This window comes from Brachyistius frenatus, unplaced genomic scaffold (genome assembly GCF_029030835.1).
Source record: "Brachyistius frenatus isolate BFR_SWC_R1_liver_20210118 unplaced genomic scaffold, ASM2903083v1 Contig_28, whole genome shotgun sequence".
NCBI lineage: Eukaryota > Metazoa > Chordata > Actinopteri > Embiotocidae > Brachyistius > Brachyistius frenatus.
In genome coordinates this window covers 3,834,080-3,857,600 of record NW_027210627.1, presented here as the reverse complement: position 1 = coordinate 3,857,600, position 23,521 = coordinate 3,834,080, and the positions used below count along the sequence as shown (strand labels likewise).

Here is a 23,521-nt window from a genome sequence, read left to right as displayed (position 1 = left end):
TTCTCGACTAATTGATCCATTTGACTCCCCCTAAATTAGGAACGGCTAATTTGACAGAACTATCCCTTTAAAGAAGTCCGCTATACAGGGGAACAGTCCATTTCACAGAAAAAAAGGGGAACTCCGTCGCCGCTTCGTTAGGTTTTTAAATTTCAAAGCAAAAAATACGCCGTGAAAGAAAACAAACTCGTTGCATTTGAATTTGTCGCCAGTATCTGTACCGCATTACACCGAAAACCGACACGTAGTCGTTTCACGTCTGAACAAAAAAAAAACGACGCTCACCCCCCTTCGGGGCTTTTCTATTTTTAGCATCAGCTGTTGCAATACAAAGATTAGCTCGTCAACGTATTGTTTGGCAGATGTGGGCAGCGCACTCCCGTCTGTGGCGAAAGAAAGGGCGGCAGTGGTTTGAAGTGGAGGAAGAGGGAGATGAGGAGGAATATGTCGGCGTGAGGACGTGTCTTCTGCGTGTCCACGGTAGAGGAGCTCGTGTCGGTGAGTAGTCTTTCCTGCCGAGGCGGAGGAGCTGGTGAACGCGGGCGTCTGTGTTCATGCGCGCAGTGCGGGCGACGACCGACCGTCGGATCCTCACCTCCGCTCGGTGTCGGCAACTTACCGTAGCCGAGCTAACGGGCAGCGGAGCACCGCGACGGACAAGCGAGCTCGACGGCCAGGCGACATGAGCTCGGGTTAATTAAGCGCACTGTGTCACGTTTGCGGAATTTCCTTTTTTTTTTTTTTTTTTTTTTTTTTTTTTTTTTTTTTTTTTTTTGCTGCGAACTTCAAGAGAAGCAAGATGAGGCAACCCGAATCCGTTATTCAGGGGCGGCTACTGTCGGCTTTCCTAAAACGGCCACTCTCTCTCTCACACACACACACACACACACACACACACACACACACACACACACACACACACACACACACACACACACACGCGGCCCTCGGCTCTGGGTGTCAAAAATGTCCCCGTGAGGACGAAACAAAAAAACACACCGTCCATCCTCCTCCTTTTATTTTTTCTTTACGTCTGTCTGTAATGCTCGTGTATTTCACGACGGTGTTTTACACACACACACACACACACACACACACACACACACACACACACACACACACACACACACAGTGGGGTCCGCGGCTCTGAGGCAGAAATGGAGATTCTTCATGGATCAAATCATAGGATGAGATCATTCAGAAGCACCAGTCAGTCAGCAGAAACACACACACACACACACACACACACACACACACACACACACACACACACACACACACTCGGGAACACACGTTCATCACTAATAATAGCAAAGTGAAATCATCAGATCATTTGGCTGTCTGGTCTGGCGACAGATTGCTCTTTATCTTTACATCAGAACTTCACAGACATGCCAAACCTTCCTCCTCCTCCTCCTGCTCCTCCTGCTGCTGATGTTGTTGTTACTGGACTTATGACTGGTGTTTGACAGTTTTCCTAAAGCCTCGTTGTGACCTCTCACCCAGGGACATTACATCTGTATGCCCGGTAGAGTCTACGTCTGGATCCTCCGTGCATGATCGATCACGTACACCTGGTATTACTACGTAGTAAATAAGCTTCAGATTGGTGCTTGCATGTGTGGAGTCTCGCCTCAGTGACACTTCTGAGATTTTACAGTGGATTAAACGTTGGCCTACAGTGTGGGAAAGGAGGGTTTTACCAGAAGGTTGCAGGTTTAGTTGTTTTGCACACAAAAAATGTAAAAAAAAAAAAAAAAGGAGCAAAAATAAATAGACAAGATGGTTGCTTGCTCATTAACAAGGCAAGAATCCTCTGATCTGCTCTGGATGCATGCATTTTACCTTACGCCTACATTTATATAACTAACATCCTTTTAGGGTTTTAAAAAACAACAACTTCAAATTTCATTCCTGATTAATCTGCCGATCATTTTCTCAATTAAACAATTAGTTATTTGGTCTTTAAGATGTTAAGAAAATGGTGAAACATGTCAACCAGTGTTTCCCAAAGCTGATGGTTCCACCTCTTATTTAGTGCCGACCGACAGAACACTGACAAAAGATATTCAGTTTATGATCATGTAGGATGAAAGGTTGCAGAAAATATTGACATTTAAGAAGCTGAAATCAAATAATTTGAACAGGATTTTTTTTTACCCAATAAATAATTCACTCAAAACAATTAATTGACTATCAAAAATAGTTGGCAATACATTTCTAGTTGGTCCACTGATCAATTAACCAACTAATTGTTGCAGCTCTAAAATGAAGTGCTTTACAGTCACATCAATTTCAGTTTAAATAATATTCAGAAGCCCCATCATGTTACTACTGGGTTGTTATTGAATTGTCTTTTGAGTTCATTTGACAAAGTGATACAATAATATTGCATAGTATTCATATGAATAACTTCCTGCTAATTTGCAACTCATTCAGGCATTTGGGTTGCAACATATTTTTCACGTGCAATGTTAAATAGTATTAATAACAAACATATTACCAATTATTGTTTGGCATATTTTATCATAAGGCAAAGAAAAAAAATCAGAGGCATTTTACCTGTTCTATCTGGAGCTTACGTGGTTTCAGCCACATTTAAAGCGCATTAAGATGTATATTTATAGCGTTTGAGAGCAATGCAGAGTGTTTATTTAGAGCGTGAAAAATGTTCAAATCTACGTGTGATAATAAATGAGAGCATTTTAATGAAAGTTGTAATTGTTTGCCGGATCAGTGGTGCCGGAGCGGTACAACATGGAAATAAAAAAAAAATACATATTCAGTCAGGCGCGAAGAAAACAACCTTTTCAAACCTCTAAAATGTAGACTTGTCCGGGAGTGGTTGGTTTTTTTTGGGGGGGGGGGGTGCTGAAATTGAGCCTTTTTGAAAATGATGCCGCAGACACCCGTGTTTGCTCACTGATGGGGCCTTATCAGTCGTGACGTTTCCTTCTCTGATTTGCCACAGCCCGATCACGTGACCCTTCTACGGGAGAAAACAAACAACTGCCTTGACCACCGGCGGTTAATTCAGTACGGACAACAGATGACAGGTGTCGCTGGTCTTTGTTAGTATACGCGTGCATTAGCTCCGCCATTTAGATCTTGTATTTGAGAACGCTAATACTGCCTTCACGAGCAGGAGGCGATTTGGGACGGTGTCCCCGCCGGTGGCGTTCCTTGTTGTTAATGTCGGCATAATGCCAGCTGTAGCCGCAACGCTGCTGGACGTTGGGATTTCAAAGATCCCGTCGTTCCTACCTCTTTGCATTTGTTTCTCTCTCCTAAGCGCAGCTGGAAATTGTTCGCCCACAACAACACGTCCTCGGTCATTTACTCGGCGTCCTCGGGGCCCGGCAGGCAATTCAGTCGTGACGTCCCACGGCCCGGTTGACGTTCCCAAATAGCCTGTAACGGAAAGAAAAATGACCGGAGTGAATGAAGGCAGAGGTCAGAGAAGGTCATGCCCATCGCAAGTCACGGTCAGCTGACGAAATGTTTGGGAGCTGTGTTGACGGCCGTCTTTGTCCTCTCAGCCAGTTCTGGGTGTGAAGTCTGTCTTTATTGGAGGAAATGTGACGAGGAGGGGCAGCCGACTTTACTTCATCAAATGAGACGTTGTCTACCAGAGATATTAATTGAAATAAAATGATGCCACACCTTTCTTCATTTGATCTCAAAATCCAGAGTTTAAAAAAAAAGAGAAAAGAATGTTAAAGGCGGAGTTTAACCAGAACGTGTCACAAGACCGCAGTTTGAAGCTCTTGACACATCTTGAACTTGGCAAACTATGTGTGAAAATCCTCCCCCGAATGATCGATGCGAGTTGATATCAACGCTGCGGTCCGAGCTCGGGCGTGCGCACCGCTGCGCTCCTCCTTATTCCTGCTCTGTGAGTCGTGGTTCTGCTTTGTTCCCACGTGAAGAGGGAAATCCCTCCGTCCTTTTCCCAAGACGGCAACCAGCCACTTACCAAGAGCCCGGGGGCCTCGTTGAGCCACCGTGAAGACAAAATAGCAGGCCACGAAAACAAACCAGCCTCATGTGTTTTATATGCAAGTGTACACACCAGTAACGTCTTATTATAGTGTTAGCAGAAGTGGTGCTTTTACAAAAAAAAAAAAAAAAAAAAAATGTTATGGTTCAGTTAGCGGTTTCAATGAATGAGGAGAAAATGAATATTTCCTGTTTTGTCATCTTGGAGATTAGCTCTTGAAGACATTTTATAGGTTTATGTAATAATGAACCTGCTGCACATCCTGCGTGTGATACAAGGCGTCTGGTAACTTACTGTGTTTGGTGTGATGGAGCAGCAGCGTGTTTTTTAACTTAAACCACACCGGAAAGTAGCTCGGAGGACTTAAAATAAAGCTTTCGCTGCTTAACGAACATCGGGGTTACATAATGAGAAAGAAAGTTGGAAATTAAAGCTGCGTCCCCGTGTGGATGATTATAAAAAGCAGCATGTAGAGGCCTAAACAATAGGGCGAGGATTTATTCTTTACTTCCTGTTTTTGCTCGGCGCAAACTAAATAGAGAATTACAGACATCATCTGGTAAGTAGTGGGGATAAATGGCTTGACCGGTTTAACAGACTTGGCTTCGCCGTTGCCCCCCCCCCCCCCACCACCACCACCACCACCACCGGCAAGTGTGAAAACCACAACTGGTGGCAGGTACTGGGATTTCACGGCGCTTCTCAAGCTGATCTTTTGAAATGGTCTCGTGGCACAGACTTCTGTGACTTGGTGACGGGCCGGCCAACTAAATGACCAAAGAGGCTTTTTCACGTCAGGAATTTGGCTCCGAAATTCTTTGCTCGACCTGGCCGGCTGACGGACTGACTGACCGCCGGCTTTGGAAAAGGAAGGAAACATCTTCCTTCCCTCCATTGTGCCGGGCAAGAACGGATGGACTTCAGCCAGCTGACAGCTGTTTCCTGGTGGATGAAGGAGGAATGGGTGCGTGGGTGGGAGGTGGGGGTGTTAGGAGTAAGTGAATGTGTGGCGTTTTTGTCTGTTGCTGCAATTTAATGAAAACTGTAAATCGGAGGGTTTCGGAGTAAGACCCTGTAGATTGGGTTTCCTTTTTAATTTCTCACTGGCACGTAGAGTGCGGATGGCTGGGATTGCACGTTTCGTATTTGCAACAAAATGTTTTTAACATTACGGCCAAAATATTCCTAAAGCAAATCCTCTACCTACTTCCCAATCAGAGCAACCGTTTTTCTTTTTAAACGAATGTGGTATGAATCATAACTCCGCTGTCGTGTCCCTAATGTCACATACTTTTAGGTACACAGAAGCTTAATGGTTCAAAACAAATCTAATCAATGTTAATTTAAATATCGTAGGACCAGTCGTTCAAGCTAAAGGCTGCTTTGCATACATGGAGGTAATGTAATGGATACAATTAAATATGTTACCGTGTTAGATTATAAAATACCTTTAATTGTTTAATTGTTAGATTATAAAATACCTTATATATATATATATATATATATATGTCACACTAAAATATACAAGGACAAAGTCGTCCTGCTGTTAGCTGTGACATAGCTGCACATCAGACATGTTTTAATAAGGTGACTTTGATACTTTTTGTTTTTGTATTCTGTATGTAAATGGAGCAAATTTACAAATTGCCAAAATTCAATTTTCAGTGCCAAAACTTTTTGTTTGAATTTTATGTCTGGAAACAGAACTCGGGAGAAATAATGAAAAGAAAGATCTAAAAAACAACAAAAAAAAAAAACAGGAAGCAAACCATACAATATCCGCATGTGTTGTAATGACTCATCGGCATATTGTAACATTTCTATCAACTTTGTCCTCGTATGCCCCTGCTTCCTCTGCCTCACTCTTCTGTTTCCGATTTCTGTCGGCCTCTCCTCCCGTCTCGTTCTTTTTGCAGCTCTCGGAGCTTCGTGGCGCCGTGAGCTTTTTGCCGTAACGGCACGGGATTGCATGACAGATATAAAAGTCCCTACAGTAAGTCATGGTCCTTTAGTGATTTCAACCACACAACGTGTACTGTACAAGCTGTTCCTCTGAGGTGGAAGGACTGATTGCATCTAAATACTTTGTGAATGATTAAATGGACTCTTTTCTTTTTTTTTTTTTTTTTTTTTTAAAAAGAACCTTGACTTCACTGGTGCGGAAAACAACACTCTTATTGTAGCGAGATGTTTATTTTTGTTTTGAAAAAGCCTTAATTACAACCGTGTATTTCACTGCTGGTTTTGTGGTTTATTGGGTCGGGGAGAGACGTTGTCATTAGTCTGGTTTCTGCTTCCGCTCCAAATACAGAAACTTTTATTCAATCCGTTTGTGGCTTCTTTGACTATTCTTATGTTTATAACACAAGCTCATAAAAATGTTATCTATATCTTGGAAGACCAACCTTCGCCACAACAGCAGTGAAGTGCTAACCTCGGTGACAAATGCTGATGCGTTAACTGTTGGTGCGCCACAATAAGAGCCTTGTGTTGCGTTCAGTCGGGAAACCTTGAAGAAGGAGCAGTTTACTTGAGGAGATTCTTATGACGGCTCCAACAAGCTTCAAGACACCGACACGCGTGTCATGTTGGATCATTTTCTTCTATCAAGTTAAATATGTTCACAGGTTTGATGAGTTCTCTTTATTTACTTTTAGAACTGGTGTGAAAATCTCATGACGTTTGAGGTCATTTTCGTGCAGAAAAATACAATGCGACCGCTCAGACGCCACTGTAGCTGTAAAAGAGAGGATGAGAAAATGGTGAAACTAATATCGGTCTGAAAGAACGAACAGGAACATGGCAGCGAAACAGAGCTGCAAAACCAGAGAAACTGAACATGTCACACTAACAAAGTGCTGGAAGCTGAACGTTGCCAGCTTTTTAAAATGATACTTCCTCTCTCGATGCCTGCGTTGACTGCACTCTAATCCAGTTACTGCAATGAGCCTGCTCAGCTCACAGTTTTGGCCTTTTAAAACCTACAATAGTGTCGGTCAACGTGCACATGCTTTGTTGAAAATAATACCCGGCAGGGATAAAGGCAGTTCATAAGTACCTTTTGTTGAAATGTTCTCTTTGTTTGTTTATAATATTTACGATGTGAAGATTTACTCTGATTTCCCCGAACAGTGTGTATGCCGAGATCCGCCGCACAGATTAACATTTATTGACAGTTGCAAAATAATGCCGATGTGGCGTACTTGCTCAAGTCAATAACGTTGTAGACAGCGGTTCCTGGCTGCAGGATACGACAGTAAAAAGGATAGAACAACACCAGCTGTCCTGTAAAATTTAAAAAGTCAATCGTCTCGCTTTCACACACTTTTTCACTCTTTTTCTGTATTTATTATTATTATTATTATTATTAATAAACCGTGTACAGCTGTCATTTAGCTTGTTGTCTTTCTCTGGTGGGTGCAGCTAAGGATCTACATAACTGTTCCTCAGCTATGAAAATATGCAGCTCGAATGGTGCTGAACTCTGTCTTTTGGCCTCTCTTTCGCCAGTGTTTCAATCTTTCTACCCCCCCCCCCCCCTCATATTTCTGCTTTGATCTGCAACTCCTAACTGCGGTCTGCTGTCTCCATGGTGATGAAAAAGCAGCTGCAAAAAAAAAAAAAAAAAAAAAAAAATTCTTAACACCTCTCTCCCTTGTTCTCTCTCCCTCCCTACTCTGTTGTCAATCCCTCTTTTGTTTTTTGTTTTCTCCCCCTGGGTCGTCCATTTCAGCCAGGTGTGTTTCATCAGCCACCTACTAGCCTCCTTCCCACCTATACCGAGGTAGCCATGGCGACCAGCGCCGTGCCAAGTGACAACCTGCCAACATACAAGCTGGTGGTGGTGGGGGATGGTGGTGTTGGGAAGAGCGCCCTCACCATCCAGTTTTTCCAGAAGATCTTTGTGCCAGACTACGATCCCACAATCGAGGACTCGTATCTTAAACACACTGAAATAGATGGACAGTGGGCAATACTGGATGGTGAGTAGGAGTACGTTTTCATCCCTTTAGTTTCACTCAATCATGTGCAAAATCACTGTGCAGTGATTTAACGTTTGTAATTGCTTTCCAAAAATCCGTTTGGGGCTTTTAACTACATTCCTGTGGTCGCTGTTTTCTACACTCGGCTAACTATCGAATAGCTTTTCTCCGACGGAATTAACAACATTACAAAAAGGCGCTTGAACAGCTTTTGCAGGAGAAAGCACGCATCACTCCATAATTTAGTTATTTTCCCTATAAAACACTCAATATATGTGAGAAACGTATTACACGTGAAGACAAAACACGTTAAAAATCAGTTTTATAGCTCGCGTCATATATACATTTTTACATTATGAAATTTGACAAGTAACGATAGTTATTTCTTTAGTGTAGCTTCGGCATTTGTTGACGGGTCAGGAGTGAGCCTCTCTCAGGATTGTGGAGGTGATCACACAAGTCACGGAGGAAACAAAAATATATTCAGACAATTCACTCGCAGAAAATTGCAACGGCACAATGGCAACAATGGCACAAGCCCATCGGGCAATAGTGCCTGAAAACTGCTTTTGTTGTTGTTGTTGTTGTTGTTGTTATTATTTGTTATCAAATAAATGCTTTTGGTCAAGAAAAGTTTCATCTTCATGAGTACGTAATTGATTGTGTAGATAATGCAAATCAAATCAAATTCCATGAGCCGGCTTAATGAGCCGTTTAGCCGCTGAGGAGCACATTAAGACACAAGGGGAGGTCTGAATATTTTACATATTCTTACAGGTAAAATAATAATACTTACTTAAAAAAAAAAAAAAAGATGTAGAGTACAGTATGCTTAAAGCGTATTTCAACTACTTGTATAAATTGCGTGACTTTTGAAATGAGAAGTTTGAGAAAAAGAAACCCGTGTGTGATGTATATGACGTACATGTGTCCCTACATCTCCACAGTGCTGGACACAGCCGGCCAGGAGGAGTTCAGTGCAATGAGGGAGCAGTACATGAGGACAGGAGACGGCTTCCTCATCGTCTTCTCGGTGACGGACAAGGCCAGCTTTGAACATGTTGACCGATTCCATCAACTCATCCTACGGGTCAAAGACAGGTAGGACGCGATGAATCCATTTCGCCCTGAACGATGTCATGTAATGACCCTGCAGCTGTATGACAGAGTTTACAAAGAGCTGCTGGAACTTGGAGGTTGAAACGGAGTTCATTTATTCTGGTGACGAACAATCGGTAATTTTAGTTTTGGAGATTCGCGAGGAGTAAAGTTGTTTTTGAACACCGAATCAATCAAGTCCTTTTTTTTTTTTTTTTTTTTTTTTTTTGGCCGTTGCAGATTTCAAAGATGTCCTGGCATCTGCTTAGATTCTACTTTTTTTTATTTACATTTAAATGTTTTTTTATTTTTTTTATTTTACATGCGTCATTCCAGTTATATTTGCTAGTAGTGATATCATTATACTCGCATAGTTAATCTGGAATCTATGCCTAGGAGACGTGGACAAAATCAAATATCCCCACGTTTTAGACCAAACACCTCCGTATCAATACCGCAACAATATTGCAGGGATGACTGTTGGTGGTTTCACAAAATATTTACACACTGAATTTTTTGGATAAATAGTCATAAATCATTTAGATGCAATGACTAAGTAGGTAATAGAACAGCTACAACAGTCTGGCAAGCCATGAAACTTTACTGTGACGCAGCCTTTAAATCCAGGAAAAGACGAGACGTGATATTGCCCGGACATTGTGATATGGCATGTCGTGATATTGGTGTAACATCGATACGTCATACCCGGGGTGAACACAGTTGAACAAATCCATTTAGATAATCTGTTTAAGCAGTCGGAGAATGAACCAAATGTCCGACACAGTCAATCGCTGCGCTGAGAACTTGTGCGCGCGCACAACTATGGTAAATATTGCAAGTCTGAGTTGCCAAAAGAGGAAGTAGCTATTCAGACGTAATCGACATTTGCATTATGGTAAATCTGGGGGCTCGGTCTCCAGCTCGATTGGATTACATGCACGTCATTTTAATGGGTTCATTAAGTTGTTGGGAAACTGTAAAAAAAACAAAAAAAACAAGTCACAAATCGCCTTAACGATCCTCATCTTCATTTAAGACCAAACGTTGCCCTCTTCCGACAGGCCAGTTTGATCTCTGCTGAGTCAGCAGGCACGGCTCAGTCAGCACTAAGAGGCACTGTTGGGATCGGAGCGGTTAAGGACGAGCTTCTCTCCCTTTCTGCACTTCCGAAGCTGCAGACAGTTGGCAGAACACCAGAGATGTTTCCAAAACCGACGTCTGTTTCGTCGTGAACGCCCGTCAAGCGAGAAGAGAAGCGTCTGTTCGCCGACGGTGACTGACAACAGACGATGAAACGGAAATAGAAACCAGAACCGAGCACGTCGCCGTCTGTCCATATTTGGCGCTGCTCATTTCGTCGCTCGGTTTTCCACAAGATTCGAGTGTTGCAGAAGTCTGGCACCTCACGGGATGCTCTTTTCTAACTCAAACTGGTGGTGGCAACCCAGCGTGCGTGAGCAACAGAGGCGCACGCAGTCGGCTTCGTTGTTATTTAACGCCACATACGGCCTGTTGACATTCAAGAAGTTAAGAAGAAGAAGAAGAATTTAAGAAGAAGTTAAGAAGTTCGAACCTGTAGGGGGGTTAATAACATCCGGCGTCCTGCATATCCTCACCCGACCCAAACCTGTAAGGCTGCTCACATTTTCTTCAGACCCCAGAAGCCTGTAAAACACTTTCAAACCAGCACGTGTGGATTGGATATCAATCCCGCATTTAGTTGAACAGAAATGCATGACATTCTGAGCGCGTGTCCTTTTCCTCTCAGGGAGGCCTTCCCCATGGTGCTGGTGGCAAACAAAGTGGACCTGGTCCATCTGAGAAAGATCACAACTGACCAGGGCCAAGAGATGGCTGCAAAACATAATGTAAGTCTGGAGCTATTCCTTAGATACTCGTCCTCAACTATGTGCAGTGTGCTGATTTAAAAAAAAAAAAATGGACCTGTGGTACTACAAAGACTACGTACAGTGGTAGGAAAGGCCCTTGTGGAAAGAGTTGTGTACTTAAAGGTGAAATAATTCAGTCCAAAGTCAGAGGAAACCTGACTGAAATGAATGCGAAAAGTTGAATTTGGTTTCCACAGCTTAGACAAGTCGTGACTTCATAACCGACAGAAAGCTGAAGAGCACCTTTTGATCGTACGGATTCCTGATTACAGCCTGAACATCGGCACAACGTGCACGTCAACTGTATTTAGGTCTGTGTAATATGCAGTCACGAAAGCTCATCATTCAGGCCCAGAGTTGCTGAGTTTGCTTTCTTCCGGTGGTGCCGAGTGAGTTCGTTTGCTGAGAGATTCAGGGTAAAAGGACAAGTATACAAAATACACATCATCCTGTAGCTCCAGGGATTTGACTTTTTGTCATTTAAAAACCTGTTTTAACTGACCGAGTCTGAAGTGTTGTTGTGTCGCCCGTTGAAGAAGACGCAGAACCTTAACTTCTCGTCAGACGTGTTTGGTCGATCACTGTGACGGATAGGTTGTCTTCACGTGACTTAGTATTCGCTTATCAGACTGGAACTTTGTGCTCCTTCTGTTTCTCAACCGGTTTTGTTTTTTCCTCAGGATTCCACGTTATCTGTATTATGTCTCCCTCTACTGCAAAGTCCCGACTCTCAGCTGAATTTGGAATATTTCCTCTCGTTTCTTCAGATAACTTATATCGAAACCAGCGCCAAGGATCCCCCAATGAACGTGGACAAAGCCTTTCATGAGCTGGTCCGCGTTATAAGGTACCCTCATGTTCTTTGAAATGAAATACAATGCGAGATTGGAAGTAAATGCACGATTTACTTGCAGGGATTACCGTCTGGGACAGCGGTGACTAACCGTTTATAAACTAGATTAAAGTCGAGGGGAAATTTTTTTTTCTCTCCGAGCTTATTTGACTTCAGCAGAGGTTAGCGACACAGAGAGTTTAACACTGGTATGTGAAGGCAGTGAAAGGGCTTTTAGGGAGAGTGGAAAAGGAAACACAAATCCCAGAGCTATTTCCTGTCCTGACACATGTAATTTCAGAAGAACCTGGTTTATGTACATGTTTTCTACGTGGCCAAATCCTGTTTTTAGTCTTTTTGCAAGAACCAACAGGCAACAAGTTGTCACGTTGCAGTGTTTAGCACTTGTACCCCCCCCCCAAAAAAAATGCAGCAGTAAAGACGGTTTTGTTCCCCTAAACATTTTTCACAAGAGTATCGGGGAAGTGGAAAGCTCTCGGTGAGACCGAGGAGAGGAGACTAATGAGTCAACAGCGCCCTCTTGTGGTCAGACTTCGAAAGTTCTGCAGAGTGCGTTTGGTTTAAGCTTTAGAAAATCACCGTTGTTTTATTCTATATTATAGAAATATATAAAGATGAGGTAAGTGGATCCTGACTGACTGTTTTTCTTTTTTGTTGTTGTTGTTGTTGTTTTTTTTTGTACCCTCCACAGACAACAAATCCCAGAACGAAACCAGAAGAAGAAAAAGAAGATGAAATGGAGAGCGGAGCGTTCCACGGGTTCCCACAGGTTCCACTGCGCCATATTGTGACCTTCCCTCGTCCTCCTTAACATTCATATCACACACACACGTCAACATACCTTTTGATGTCAGGGAACTCCCCAGCAGTGGTTAACTACTGGAGCACAAAAGGGTGGGGTTGGGGTTGGGGGAGGGGTCGGGGTCGGGGGAGACGGGCTCCACGGATCCAGAAGGGCGAAATGAATCTGAAATGTCGGACCGATGTCCCCCCCCCCCCCCCCGCCCCCTCTCAGCTCTTCACGAGGCCTTGGAACGAGTGCTACCCCCCTCCCCCCTCTCTCCTCACTTTAAGGTTCCCTCCTCCCTCCCTCCCCGTCTGTATTCAACCCCCGGCGCGCTACGCCGTCCACCGGAACCGTTTCTCAATCGAGTGTAATTTTTTGAATTCCACATCAAACGTGGCACGAGAAGACTAAAACAAAAGACGGAGGAGACCGGGACGGCCTTCGAGATTCGCACCGTCCGTCCTCTTGACGAACGGAAGCGGAGGAAAAAGGGAGCAACGGACTCAAAGTGGCGCCCTCGCGTCCGACGGCCTCCGACGAACCTCTGCCCTCCGTCACCTCTCCGTCCGTACGCTCCCACAGACCCCCCCCTCCCCCCCGCCCCCCCGGATCGAACCTCTCCCGAGGTCGAGCGAGACCCGCCGCGGGAGAGAGCGAGAGGGCGGCGACGGCGGACGTCCCGCGGCGGCCAGCGCGTCCCGCGGCGGCCGCTTGGCAGCAGGCGGAAGAAATGCGGCGAGAAAATGCGTCGCGCCGGTTGACGGGCGAATGCCACGCGGGCCGCGTCGGTTTTGTCGACGAGGCGTTTCGAGATCGGTCGGCCGGTCCCACGTTACAGGGTTTGTTTGTTCGAACACCGATTTGTTTACAGACGCTCCTACAAAAGCATTCGTTTCCCGCGCGGTCACAAACGACTCACGAGAGACAATTTTTGTCTTTTCAAAAGTATCTGAAAATAGTCGTCGTCGGTTCGGTCGCCTCTTCGGTCATTGTCAGTGGTGTAATGAGTGCAATCCTTTATCAGTACTGTATGAACAATAGTCCTGAAATATATATATATATATATATATATTTTTTTTTTTTCCCATCTTAACAAATTAACTTCTTAAAAAAAAAAAAAATTTAAAAAGTAACGTTCTGTGTTTTTTTGTTTTTTTTGTATCAAAAAAATATAGAAAAATACAATTATATTTGTTATATGAAAAAAACAAAAAATCTGATTATAGGTGGCAATGCAAACAAATTCAATGCTGTTTCACGCAGGATCTGTAGGAAATTTGTTCACGACACAGAATAGATATGTGGGATAATAAAAGCTTCATGTCTCGCGGAAGCTGACTTGCACTGGCCACTAACCAAAACAACGTGATGTCACTTTATTTCAATCGAGGGGCTTTTCAGACTGAATTCAGGACTATTCCAGACGATAAAGAGGACGGAGAATAAACACCGCGGCCCTGGGAATACGTCGGCCTGTCCGTCCTGGAGGCGGAGGCGGCGGCGGCGTGATGCTCCCGGGGGCCTCAAAGCCATGTGAAGCTTGCTGCAGATCGTGTTTAGTGGCGGGGCGGGGCGGGGACACACACACACACACACACACACACACACACACACACAGACTCGAAGCAACAACACGTCCAGTGTATCCACGTTTGTAGTCGTGAGGTGGACAGGAATGTACAATTTAATAACCTACGAAATGGCTTGTACTGTTAACGCACTAAAGTCTCACTGGACGACTTTCTTGTCCGGATGAATGCCGACTCTCGAAGGAATACGTTTTTTGCACTTTTAATACAATTTCTGACTTTCCTACCGGCATGTCGTTTTTCTTTTCAAACCTGTAAAGTGAAACGAAAGGCACGGTGGGGGTGTGGGTGGGAGGGGGGACAAAAAGAAGAAAGAAAAAAAAAGAAAAAAGATTTGAATGTAAAAATCAAGTCGAGCGAACAGCTGATTCGTGTTGTAACCCTGTGCCTGCGTATGCCCGTTACCTTGGCGATGATCGATCGTAACGGATCAAAACGAGTTGGGATTTAATCGACCTGAAAGGGATTGTAAGGAAAGTTCCGCGTCACTCCGTTTTGAATTCGTTGAAAACTTTCAATTGGCGAACGGCATACAAACGCACCTCGACGTGGGAAATCAACCTCGGCATCAGAGGGACGACAGTGTTAACCCACATCTACTGTTAAAGGGACGTCGCAAAAAGAGTTTCCAGAGGACTCAAATTGTCACGAAAGTACTGATTGTTGGGCAACAAGGCTCTGCAAACGACGACGAGAACAAGACGGGGGGGGGGAGGAAAAGACAAAAAAAACAAAACTGAATGTGTTTGATGAAAATGTTGCATCATGTATGTTTGATACCATTTTGTATTATTGATATGATTCTTGCAAAGTGTTTTTTAAACAACTGAATAATTTATTACTGTCTATGTTACCTCAGTGTGTCCCAGACCTGGACAAAAAAAAAAACCTAAACTCCCAAGTTTTTTTTTTTTTTTTTTTTTTAAATCTCATTTTAGAGGGACTAAATGCCTCGAAGGGTGTATATATATATATATATATATAATTTTTTTTTTTTTTTTTTTTTTTTGTCTTCGTGTCTCCCATTTGTTGTGGACCAAGATGAAGAAACAGAATTTGGTCCTGAGCTAAAAAAAAAAATATAAATAAAAAAGTAAAAACAAGCATAAGGACCTCTGTTATGGGGGGGAGGAGGAGGAGGGGGGGGGATTACAGGTGAGAGCGTGATCACACAAGGGTCAAAACGTTGTCGTACGTCAGAGCCAGGTTTCTGGTCTGTGCGCTAAACTTGAGAAAACCGGCCGCTGGTTCCTGGCTTCATATTGACTGGACAGACGGGACGCCGGTACCAGTTCCCTAACGCTCCAGCAAAAAAAAAAAAAAAAAAAAGTCTTACCGGGAGTGTCCCTTAAGATGTCAAAGTGTTCCCCAAAGCGGACCAAGCTCGCGCGGCGGCCGAGGAACGTCCCCTTCGACTCCTCGACGGGGACGCGAACAAACGGTCGGACGGCGAATGTTTTCACGGCCGACGCGTGCGAAGACCAAACGCTCAAAGCGCGCGTCCACGCGCACCGGTCGGCCCGGGAGATCAAACCCACCGGCAGGCGGGTCACGATGTGCAGGTTTTTTTTTTGTTGATTTTTATTTTAACGGTTGCTGTGGCGACTGCGGCGGGTTGAACCCCCGAGAGGCGTTTCCTAACATCGCGTCGACCCGATTCGTTTAAAACGGGAGGGACCGAAATATGAGGAACGCCTCCGAGCGGAACCGAGTTCAGTTCAACGGCGCCGCAAATCGCGGCCGCCCGAAGAAACTCGCGCCTCTCGGGTCAGACTGCCGATCTGTTGCCGTCGCGTCCCGCCTGTCGTCGTTTTTAATGTTGTGGCTGATTGTTGTTTATGTAAAGCTATTTAACCTGGATGACGTGCGGGCTAAATGAAGCGCTCTTATTTAGAGAGGTAGCATTTTTTTTTTTCTCTTTTTTTTTTCTTTTCTTTTTCTAGTTATGTAATTGATTTGAGTTGTGTTCATCCTGAGACTTTGTCAGTATGTGAAACTTTAAGTTTGGATTACAGAGAAGGAAAAAAAAAAAAAGGAGTTTTGACAGCAGTTGTGTAATGTGTGTGTGTGTTTTTTGTTTTGTTTTTGTTTTGTTTTTGGCAGGTCTGTTTTGTTCTAACCGGCTGTGTCAGACTGAGGAGCTAGACGAGGCACAAACAAACTGTGGCCTTTTTATGTAGCCTCAGGAGTCGATTATATTTCAATAAAAAAAAAAAAAAAAAAGATACGAGTATTGTGACTTCACGTTTTACTGCTTTCTTTTTGTTGTTGTTGTTGTCGGATGGTTAGACGCAGGATGTTAGAAGTCAGGGCTACTCCCTCGTCCTGCGATCAGAGTCGTGGTTCAACAGACCCGGCGAGCCACACGTGTTTCTGCTCGTTCAGCAGAAGCTCACCTTCATTAATCTTTATACCCGTCGGGTTCGACGCTGTGAGATTGCTGAAAGCTCCATTTGGCCTCATTGATTTCAGCCCCTGGGGGGGGGGGGGGGGGCCACGCAGAACCGGTCCCGCGTCTCTGTGTAATTGATTTACGTTCATGTTTCTTTCAGAGTGAAATTGATAAGGAGGGGTTGCTCAACGTGAGTCGGGGGGACAAAACAGACGCAAGATGGTGTTCGGGTTTGTTAAGAAAACACGTACGGTTTCTACCCTCCAGTGGTGAATTTAGGAAATAAAATAAATAACACCTGAAGTCTTCCACGTTCAACATTTCCAACGTGGATACGCAGCCGAGCTTTGAAAGCTCACCGGATCAGAAGGTAGCCTTCACGTCATTAAAACGATCGACACCGCAGAGAGAGAAGATTTGTTTTTTGTTTTTTTCCACCAGAAAATGAACCAAACAACCACCTTTCTGAGAAAAAACAAAAACAAAAAAACAGTTTAGCAACTGTTATAAAGCAGAAGCACCGCGACGCCACTAATTTAACCACAAACTGCAATCAAGCACAAAAGGGATCGTTTCTCTCTTTCTTGTGATCCTAAAAAAAAAAAAAAAAAAAGAAGTTATTTCTGAATTCTTTTGTCGCCATACAAACAACCTTCTTCTTCCGGTCTCCAGCTCCACTACTCTCCATCACAAAACCTGCATCTCCCAGCCTCCCGGTGCCGTTTGAGGATCTCGCCACTGGAGGTCAGCACTTCACGGACTGTTTCTCTCTCATGACTTAAAACCTGGAAAGGCTTTGCTCAACACAAACACACGCGCGCACGGCGCAGAAGACGGGGGCCAAAGATGATTTCAAAGGAGCCGAAAGCCAATTTTATGAACCATAATTTGAACGTCTGAACAATAAATTGGGATGTAAAATGAAAAAAAATGAAATGGCAAAAAAAAAGAAAAAAAAAAGCGTTCTGCTCCGAGTCTTCAGGAAGTTTGTTTAAAAAAAAAATGCAGCTCATTTAAATATAAATAACCTGTGTGGGCAAAAAAAAAAGAAAACAGACGTGTTTAAAAGTGTAGTTTACTGAATATATTTAGACGTGACTGACAGACAGCTGTTTGTCGAGGGACAGAAAAGCCAAGAAGCTGACATTTAAGTAAGGTGGACGGAGCCCGCGTGCCACGAAGAGCTTTTGTAGCAAAAGAATGATTTTTGTCACCTGTCTGGCACGAGCCAGGCATCACCACCTCGCTGCCTCGAAGAAATCTCTCCTCAGATCACAATCTCCTCGGGGTATCCGTCGCACATTTATTTCATCTGACACATGGGGCCACGTGCTCGATGCCATTTTCACTCTCCCCCACCTCGCTGCTCTCCATTTCCTCACCCGCGCGGGAGCCTATCGTCAAGTCCAAAGTGCAGGAATAAGGGCGTGGACAAAAGAGGCGGGGGCCGGAGAAGGGCGGAGGGTTTAAAAATCCCCCGCGTGACACCGGGGTTACCTTCGTTTCTGTCTTGAGGTCAGAGGTCAGAGGGCGGCAGCGGTAGGGATGGACGAGGAACGGAGAGGACAGAAACGGGACAACGCAAGAGAGAAGACGGAGAGGAGGGAACACGGAGAACGTCCTTACATTACAAACGCAAAGAAAAGAGAGAGAGAGAAAGAGAGAGAGAAAAAAAAAAAAAAAAAAAAAAAAAACGGTGAAAGACATTTTTGAAAGAAAAAAAAAAAGTGTCCAGGTCAGTTTTTATCAGGCGGGAAAGGTTTGAAAAAAAAATATATAAATAAAGATACACACAAGAAAACAGAGTTTACCTTCACAGTATGTGCATTTCCAAACACGCAGCCAGATTAAATAGGAAATATATCATCATTGGTCTGGAAAAGGTGGTGGAGAGGAGGACGCTGAACAAACTGTCATCCATAATGGATAACCCTGACCAGCCTCTCCACCACCTGCTGCAGCGACGGAGGAGCCCTTCCTCCACCAGACTCCTCCAGCTGCTGTCACAAGGACCGACACAGGAGATCGTTCCTGCCCGCTGAGATCACCGTTCAATAACTCGCCTCTGGACCGATCCATCACATATCAATAACCCCCGTTGCACTGTCGTTTGTTTGTTTGTTTGTTTGTTTAATTCTTTGCACTGTTGTTTAGTTTAATTTAGATTAATTGAATATTATTATATTTTTTATTGTATATATTGTGCATTTTTAATTTGTTTTTGATATTTAATATTTTTACTACCTGTATTTTTTTCATTCTATTATTTGTGTTGCTTTGGCCTGTATCTATAAATGCTGCTGTAGTGCCAAAAAAAAAAAAAAAAAAAAATCCCTTTGCGGGATTAATAAAGTGCCTGTCTGTCTGTCTGTCTGTCTGTCTGTCTGTCTGTCTGTCTGTCTGTCTGTCTATCTATCTATCTATCTATCTATCTATCTATCTATCTATCTATCTATCTATCTATCTATCTATCTATCTATCTATCTATCTATCTATCTATCTATCTATCTATCTATCTATCTATCTATCTATCTATCTATCTATCTATCTATCTATCTATCTATCTATCTATCTATCTATCTATCTGTCTGTCTGTCTGTCTGTCTGTCTGTCTGTCTGTCTATCTATCTATCTATCTATCTATCTATCTATCTATCTATCTATCTATCTATCTATCTATCTATCTATCTATCTATCTATCTATCTATCTATCTATCTATCTATCTATCTATCTATCTATCTATCTATCTATCTATCTATCTATCTATCTATCTATCTATCTATCTATCTATCTATCTATCTATCTATCTGTCTGTCTGTCTGTCTGTCTGTCTGTCTGTCTGTCTGTCTGTCTGTCTGTCTGTCTGTCTGTCTGTCTGTCTGTCTATCTATCTATCTATCTATAGAAAAGAAAAGAAAAAGAATCCAACAGTCATATTAACATGAACAAAGGCCCTCCCTCCCCTGTTTCTCTATCCATCACCATCACTCTATCCACCCACTGCCTCACCGAAGTCAAATCATGGACCGAAGCCAACTTTCTCAAAGTGATCTGTGATAAGTCAGAGATGATCATTATGGATGTGAAATCCCTCACCAAAACAACTCATAACTTCTGCGTTACCACTGACAACTCCGCTCCGTCTCCCTCTCCACACACCTTCGACGGCGAACTCTCCTCTGGACACCACATCGCTCAGACCGCTAAAACTGCCTCTTTTCTTTTCTTTTTCTTTTTTTTTTCTTTCCTTTCACCTCGCAAACATTTCCCGTCCTTCACTTTTCCTTCACTGCTGCTGGAACGTTAATTTGTGCCTTTATCACATCCAGTCTTCCCGTCTTCCAGTCCCACATCAGATCCAATTTGATGTTCTCCTCCTCGTTCACCAAAGTGCTCCCCAGCCGGGCCTCCCCGCCCTCACCCCCCGCCCCCGGCCTCCCCGACCTGCTCCGCCACCACACCCCCCCCATCCAGCAGCCAACGCAACACACCTATTGAGAGCTGCTTTTGATGCGTCATTAATGTTGCGCGTTTCATACTTTTCTTTCATCGTTTAAACTTTTGCCTCCAAACAAACCGCCGTGCGGAACCGTCGGTATTCTTCCGCACTCATTCGGCCGTCTGTCTTTGTCTGCCAGATATCAGCGTAAGCCCTGGCCTCTGCTACTTCTCTGTTTTTATTGACGCGTTTCCAATAGTTACCGACCAGTTGTCAGTCCAAGGTCATCAAGCGCTGATGTTTTATCAAAGCTGTCTGTGTCTCATATAAATGCACAAAGTGCTTTACGTTTGGGCACCAAAACCCACGAAAGTCGATTGTTTTGTTTAATAGCTCCGCATGTTGTGCATTTTGTTGTATTCAAACGGTAATGAATCACCACCAGATAAACACACCGATGGGTCATCAATTATTTGTATGTAGTTTCAGTTGAATTTAATAAGAACTTTTCATTCATCGCAAATGTTTGACAAGATTTTAGTTTGACTGTGCTTTGGGAGACACTTTGAATCCCAGCCTGCTAATTAACCAGGATAGTCTGTTAGTTGAATAGTTGTTGTGTGTGTGTGTGTGTGTGTGTGTGTGTGTGTGTGTGTGTGTGTGTGTGTGTGTGTGTGTGTGTGTGTGTGTGTGTGTGTGTGTGTGTGTGTGTGTGTGTGTGTGTGTGTGTGTGTGTGTAGGGGGGTGGGGGTGGGGGGGATACCGACATCAGGAAGTGAATAAATTCTGATACTGATGCAGGGACCGAAACCTTTGCGACAACGTAATGGAGGCGGGATATTTTACATTCATCGCTGCATTATGTTCTGTAGAAAGATGCCAATCAGAAAACATATACGACGATACCGATATATCTGCAATAATCCAATATCGGGCCATAAAATCAGCCAACCAATAAATTAGTCGGGGTCTACTATCTACAGATTTCAGGTACGTTTTTCTCTCTACGTAGCAAGACACAAAAGTGACAACATAATAATAATAATAATAATAATAATAATAATAATAATAATAATGATAATAATAATAATATAATAATGACATTTCTTTTATACATTCTTAAAATCCTAGGTGACGACCTTTTTCATCAAACGAATTTCTCAACGAAACATTCAGTTATTTATCAGATGATATGGAAAATGAATGTAGGTTTTTAAAAAAAAAAAATTGTATCCATGTTGCTGCACTGAAAGGTTTTGAATATGTTTTAGCGTTTAAGATTTTGTTTCTTCCTGCAACCTGTCCTAGCACCGCAGTTTTCATAACTATGTTCTGTCGCTTATACGCATTATTAATGTGCTGTTTTGCAAACAGGCCAAAACAACAAAAAAAGATTGGATATCCGAGTGACGGGACCACAGAGCAATAAAATGACATCATAATCAACCCGTTGTTTGTTTTTCTTTTTTTTTTCTTCTTTTTTTTTTAAAGTGGTATTTGTTTACAACAGACTGTGCATCTGTAGTAAAGCTCCTCTCAGAAAGGTTACCGTTACCAAGGTTCAATTTGTTTGACTCGCATATTCTCCGTCATTTCATCGACGGTGCCGACACGTGGCGTCAAATAAATCCACACGCGTGACTGGGATCGATGGGTCTAATTGGGATGTGACTGACGGCCTCCAGGGAAAGTGCACGAGGTAACGAAATAATGAGCGCGCTGTTGTCGGAGCCGCGACGTATTGATTTAAGTTGACATGTTTTTGTTGTCTGTTTTGGGGACTTTGAGGGTTTTTGGATCCTTAGTTCGGTTTGTATTGTCATTTTAATTTTTTTTTTTTTTTTCAGTCTGTGTACTTAAACACTGGATCCGGATGAGGAAAGAGCTCCAGCGGTAACGTTCATGACTTACAGTCTACGGTAGCTGTGCGCCTCCACCGACCGGTCGAGACGCAGTTTCCATTAATGTCTGTCCAGACTTGACAGATGACAATAGATGAATCGCGATGCTGCGGTTTGTTAAGAAATGCAAAGAAAACATCCTTCCTGTAATTAAACCGTCTCCAGACAAGCGACGCCGCTTCGCGGCGAGATGAAAGCACCGGGATCGAGCTGCGTCCGCTCCCTCCTCTTACTTGTCATGTCAATTTTCTCACAACCTGAAAAGCCACTACTTTTTCTATTTTATGCAGTTCATTTATTAAAAAAAATAAAATAAATTAAAAAATTAAAAAAATCACATATTAACTCTGGGTTATTTACTATCTTACCACATTCCTGCAGTGTGGAATATTAGGAATCATTTTCTGCATTCATGAATTGAGATGAGGGTTCAAAAGCTAATTGCTCTGCAAAAAACTCAAAAACTTTTGGCGCAACTTCCTTGAAAGTTAAAACGGACTCTTGCCAACCACTCCAACACGTACAGATTCATGAAGTTTCCTTCCGCACAATAATGACCTGCTGGAACCTTCAGTCATGATACTGAATTATCTAACTCCAGGATAATTCAAGTTTCTGTTCATTTAATTCGGTTGTGTCCTTGAGGTTTTTTCACAGATGTGTGACTGCAAATTAAATCCTGAATTGCGCCGACAACTGTTCCAGTTTGAGAGTTGTTTTTTGTTTTTTTTTCCACCGCAACATCTCACTGAACCACCTTAAGACACCTCGTAAAACTCAATCCCTTTACATGAAATGGTTTAATTGACTTGGAAATATGTTGGTGAACTAACAATATTCACGCAACAAGCTGGTGTATGTTTGGATAGCGTCTTGGCTGAATGTGTACATTTGATCCAGCAACAGTTAACCCGTGAGGTAGGAAACCACCCAAGACAAAATGTTTGGCTTTAGCACTTTTGCTACCAATGATGTAACCATCGACAGCGCAGCCAGGTCAGTACTTGCTTGGCTCTGCCCAACTGTTGCTCCCAGCTTTAGGCTCCACTGTGATTATAGTCTGGACACCCTGTTTGCATTAAGGCTTGCTCAGCAGTTTTAAAAGATGGACCAATCAGGCACCAGTTACCAAAGTTACCAAGAAAGAAGGCATGCTGGGATATTGTAATTCATTTGTCCAGTAACCTTGCTCTCTGTCATTTGGGATAACGTTGACATTGTGACAATTTTTTTCGGAATATTTCATCCTTTTGGCAAGAAGCTCTTCAGGAAATGGACAAGAAGTTGACAAGCATCTAAATGTGTGTATTTGTGTGCATACTAGCATGGGTACGTGTTTTTGGGGGCATTTGGGGCGAAGGGTAAGAAGGAAAGTATTTACAACGGGGCCAACCACGATTATGTCACGCTGCAGCCAGGTAATATTGTATTGCATTGCTGAGATAATGATAATAATAACCCAGTGATTTACAATATCCGATACATTATATTTTATGACGTGGTTCTGAAAAGTAAAAAAAAAAGAAAAGCAGAATAGCATGCATTTTGAAAACGTATGAAACCTGACTGACGTTGAGTCACATTATTTT

General features: G+C 43.2%; 1 protein-coding gene across 1 annotated transcript; it reads left to right on the top strand.

Annotated features, from left to right (window-relative positions):
* Positions 1 to 285: 285 nt before the first annotated feature.
* On the top strand, positions 286 to 13,200 carry mrasa (muscle RAS oncogene homolog a). Its single transcript, XM_069698874.1, has 6 exons — positions 286 to 498; positions 7,734 to 7,983; positions 8,931 to 9,084; positions 10,850 to 10,949; positions 11,738 to 11,817; positions 12,515 to 13,200. Exons 2-6 carry the CDS (start codon positions 7,791 to 7,793, stop codon positions 12,612 to 12,614), a joined length of 627 nt encoding a protein of 208 aa, XP_069554975.1. The 5' UTR covers positions 286 to 498; positions 7,734 to 7,790; the 3' UTR covers positions 12,615 to 13,200.
* The last annotated feature ends 10,321 nt before the right edge of the window (positions 13,201 to 23,521 follow it).

What these genes read in the sequence shown, in the direction of transcription:
- mrasa (XM_069698874.1), top strand. Translation starts at nt 7,791, where the DNA reads ATGGCGACCAGCGCCGTGCCAAGTGACAACCTGCCAACATACAAGCTG. An exon ending in ATCCTACGGGTCAAAGACAG is followed by an intron (nt 9,085 to 10,849) that starts GTAGGACGCGAT and finishes TTTTCCTCTCAG; the next exon opens with GGAGGCCTTCCCCATGGTGC. An exon ending in GAGCTGGTCCGCGTTATAAG is followed by an intron (nt 11,818 to 12,514) that starts GTACCCTCATGT and finishes TACCCTCCACAG; the next exon opens with ACAACAAATCCCAGAACGAA.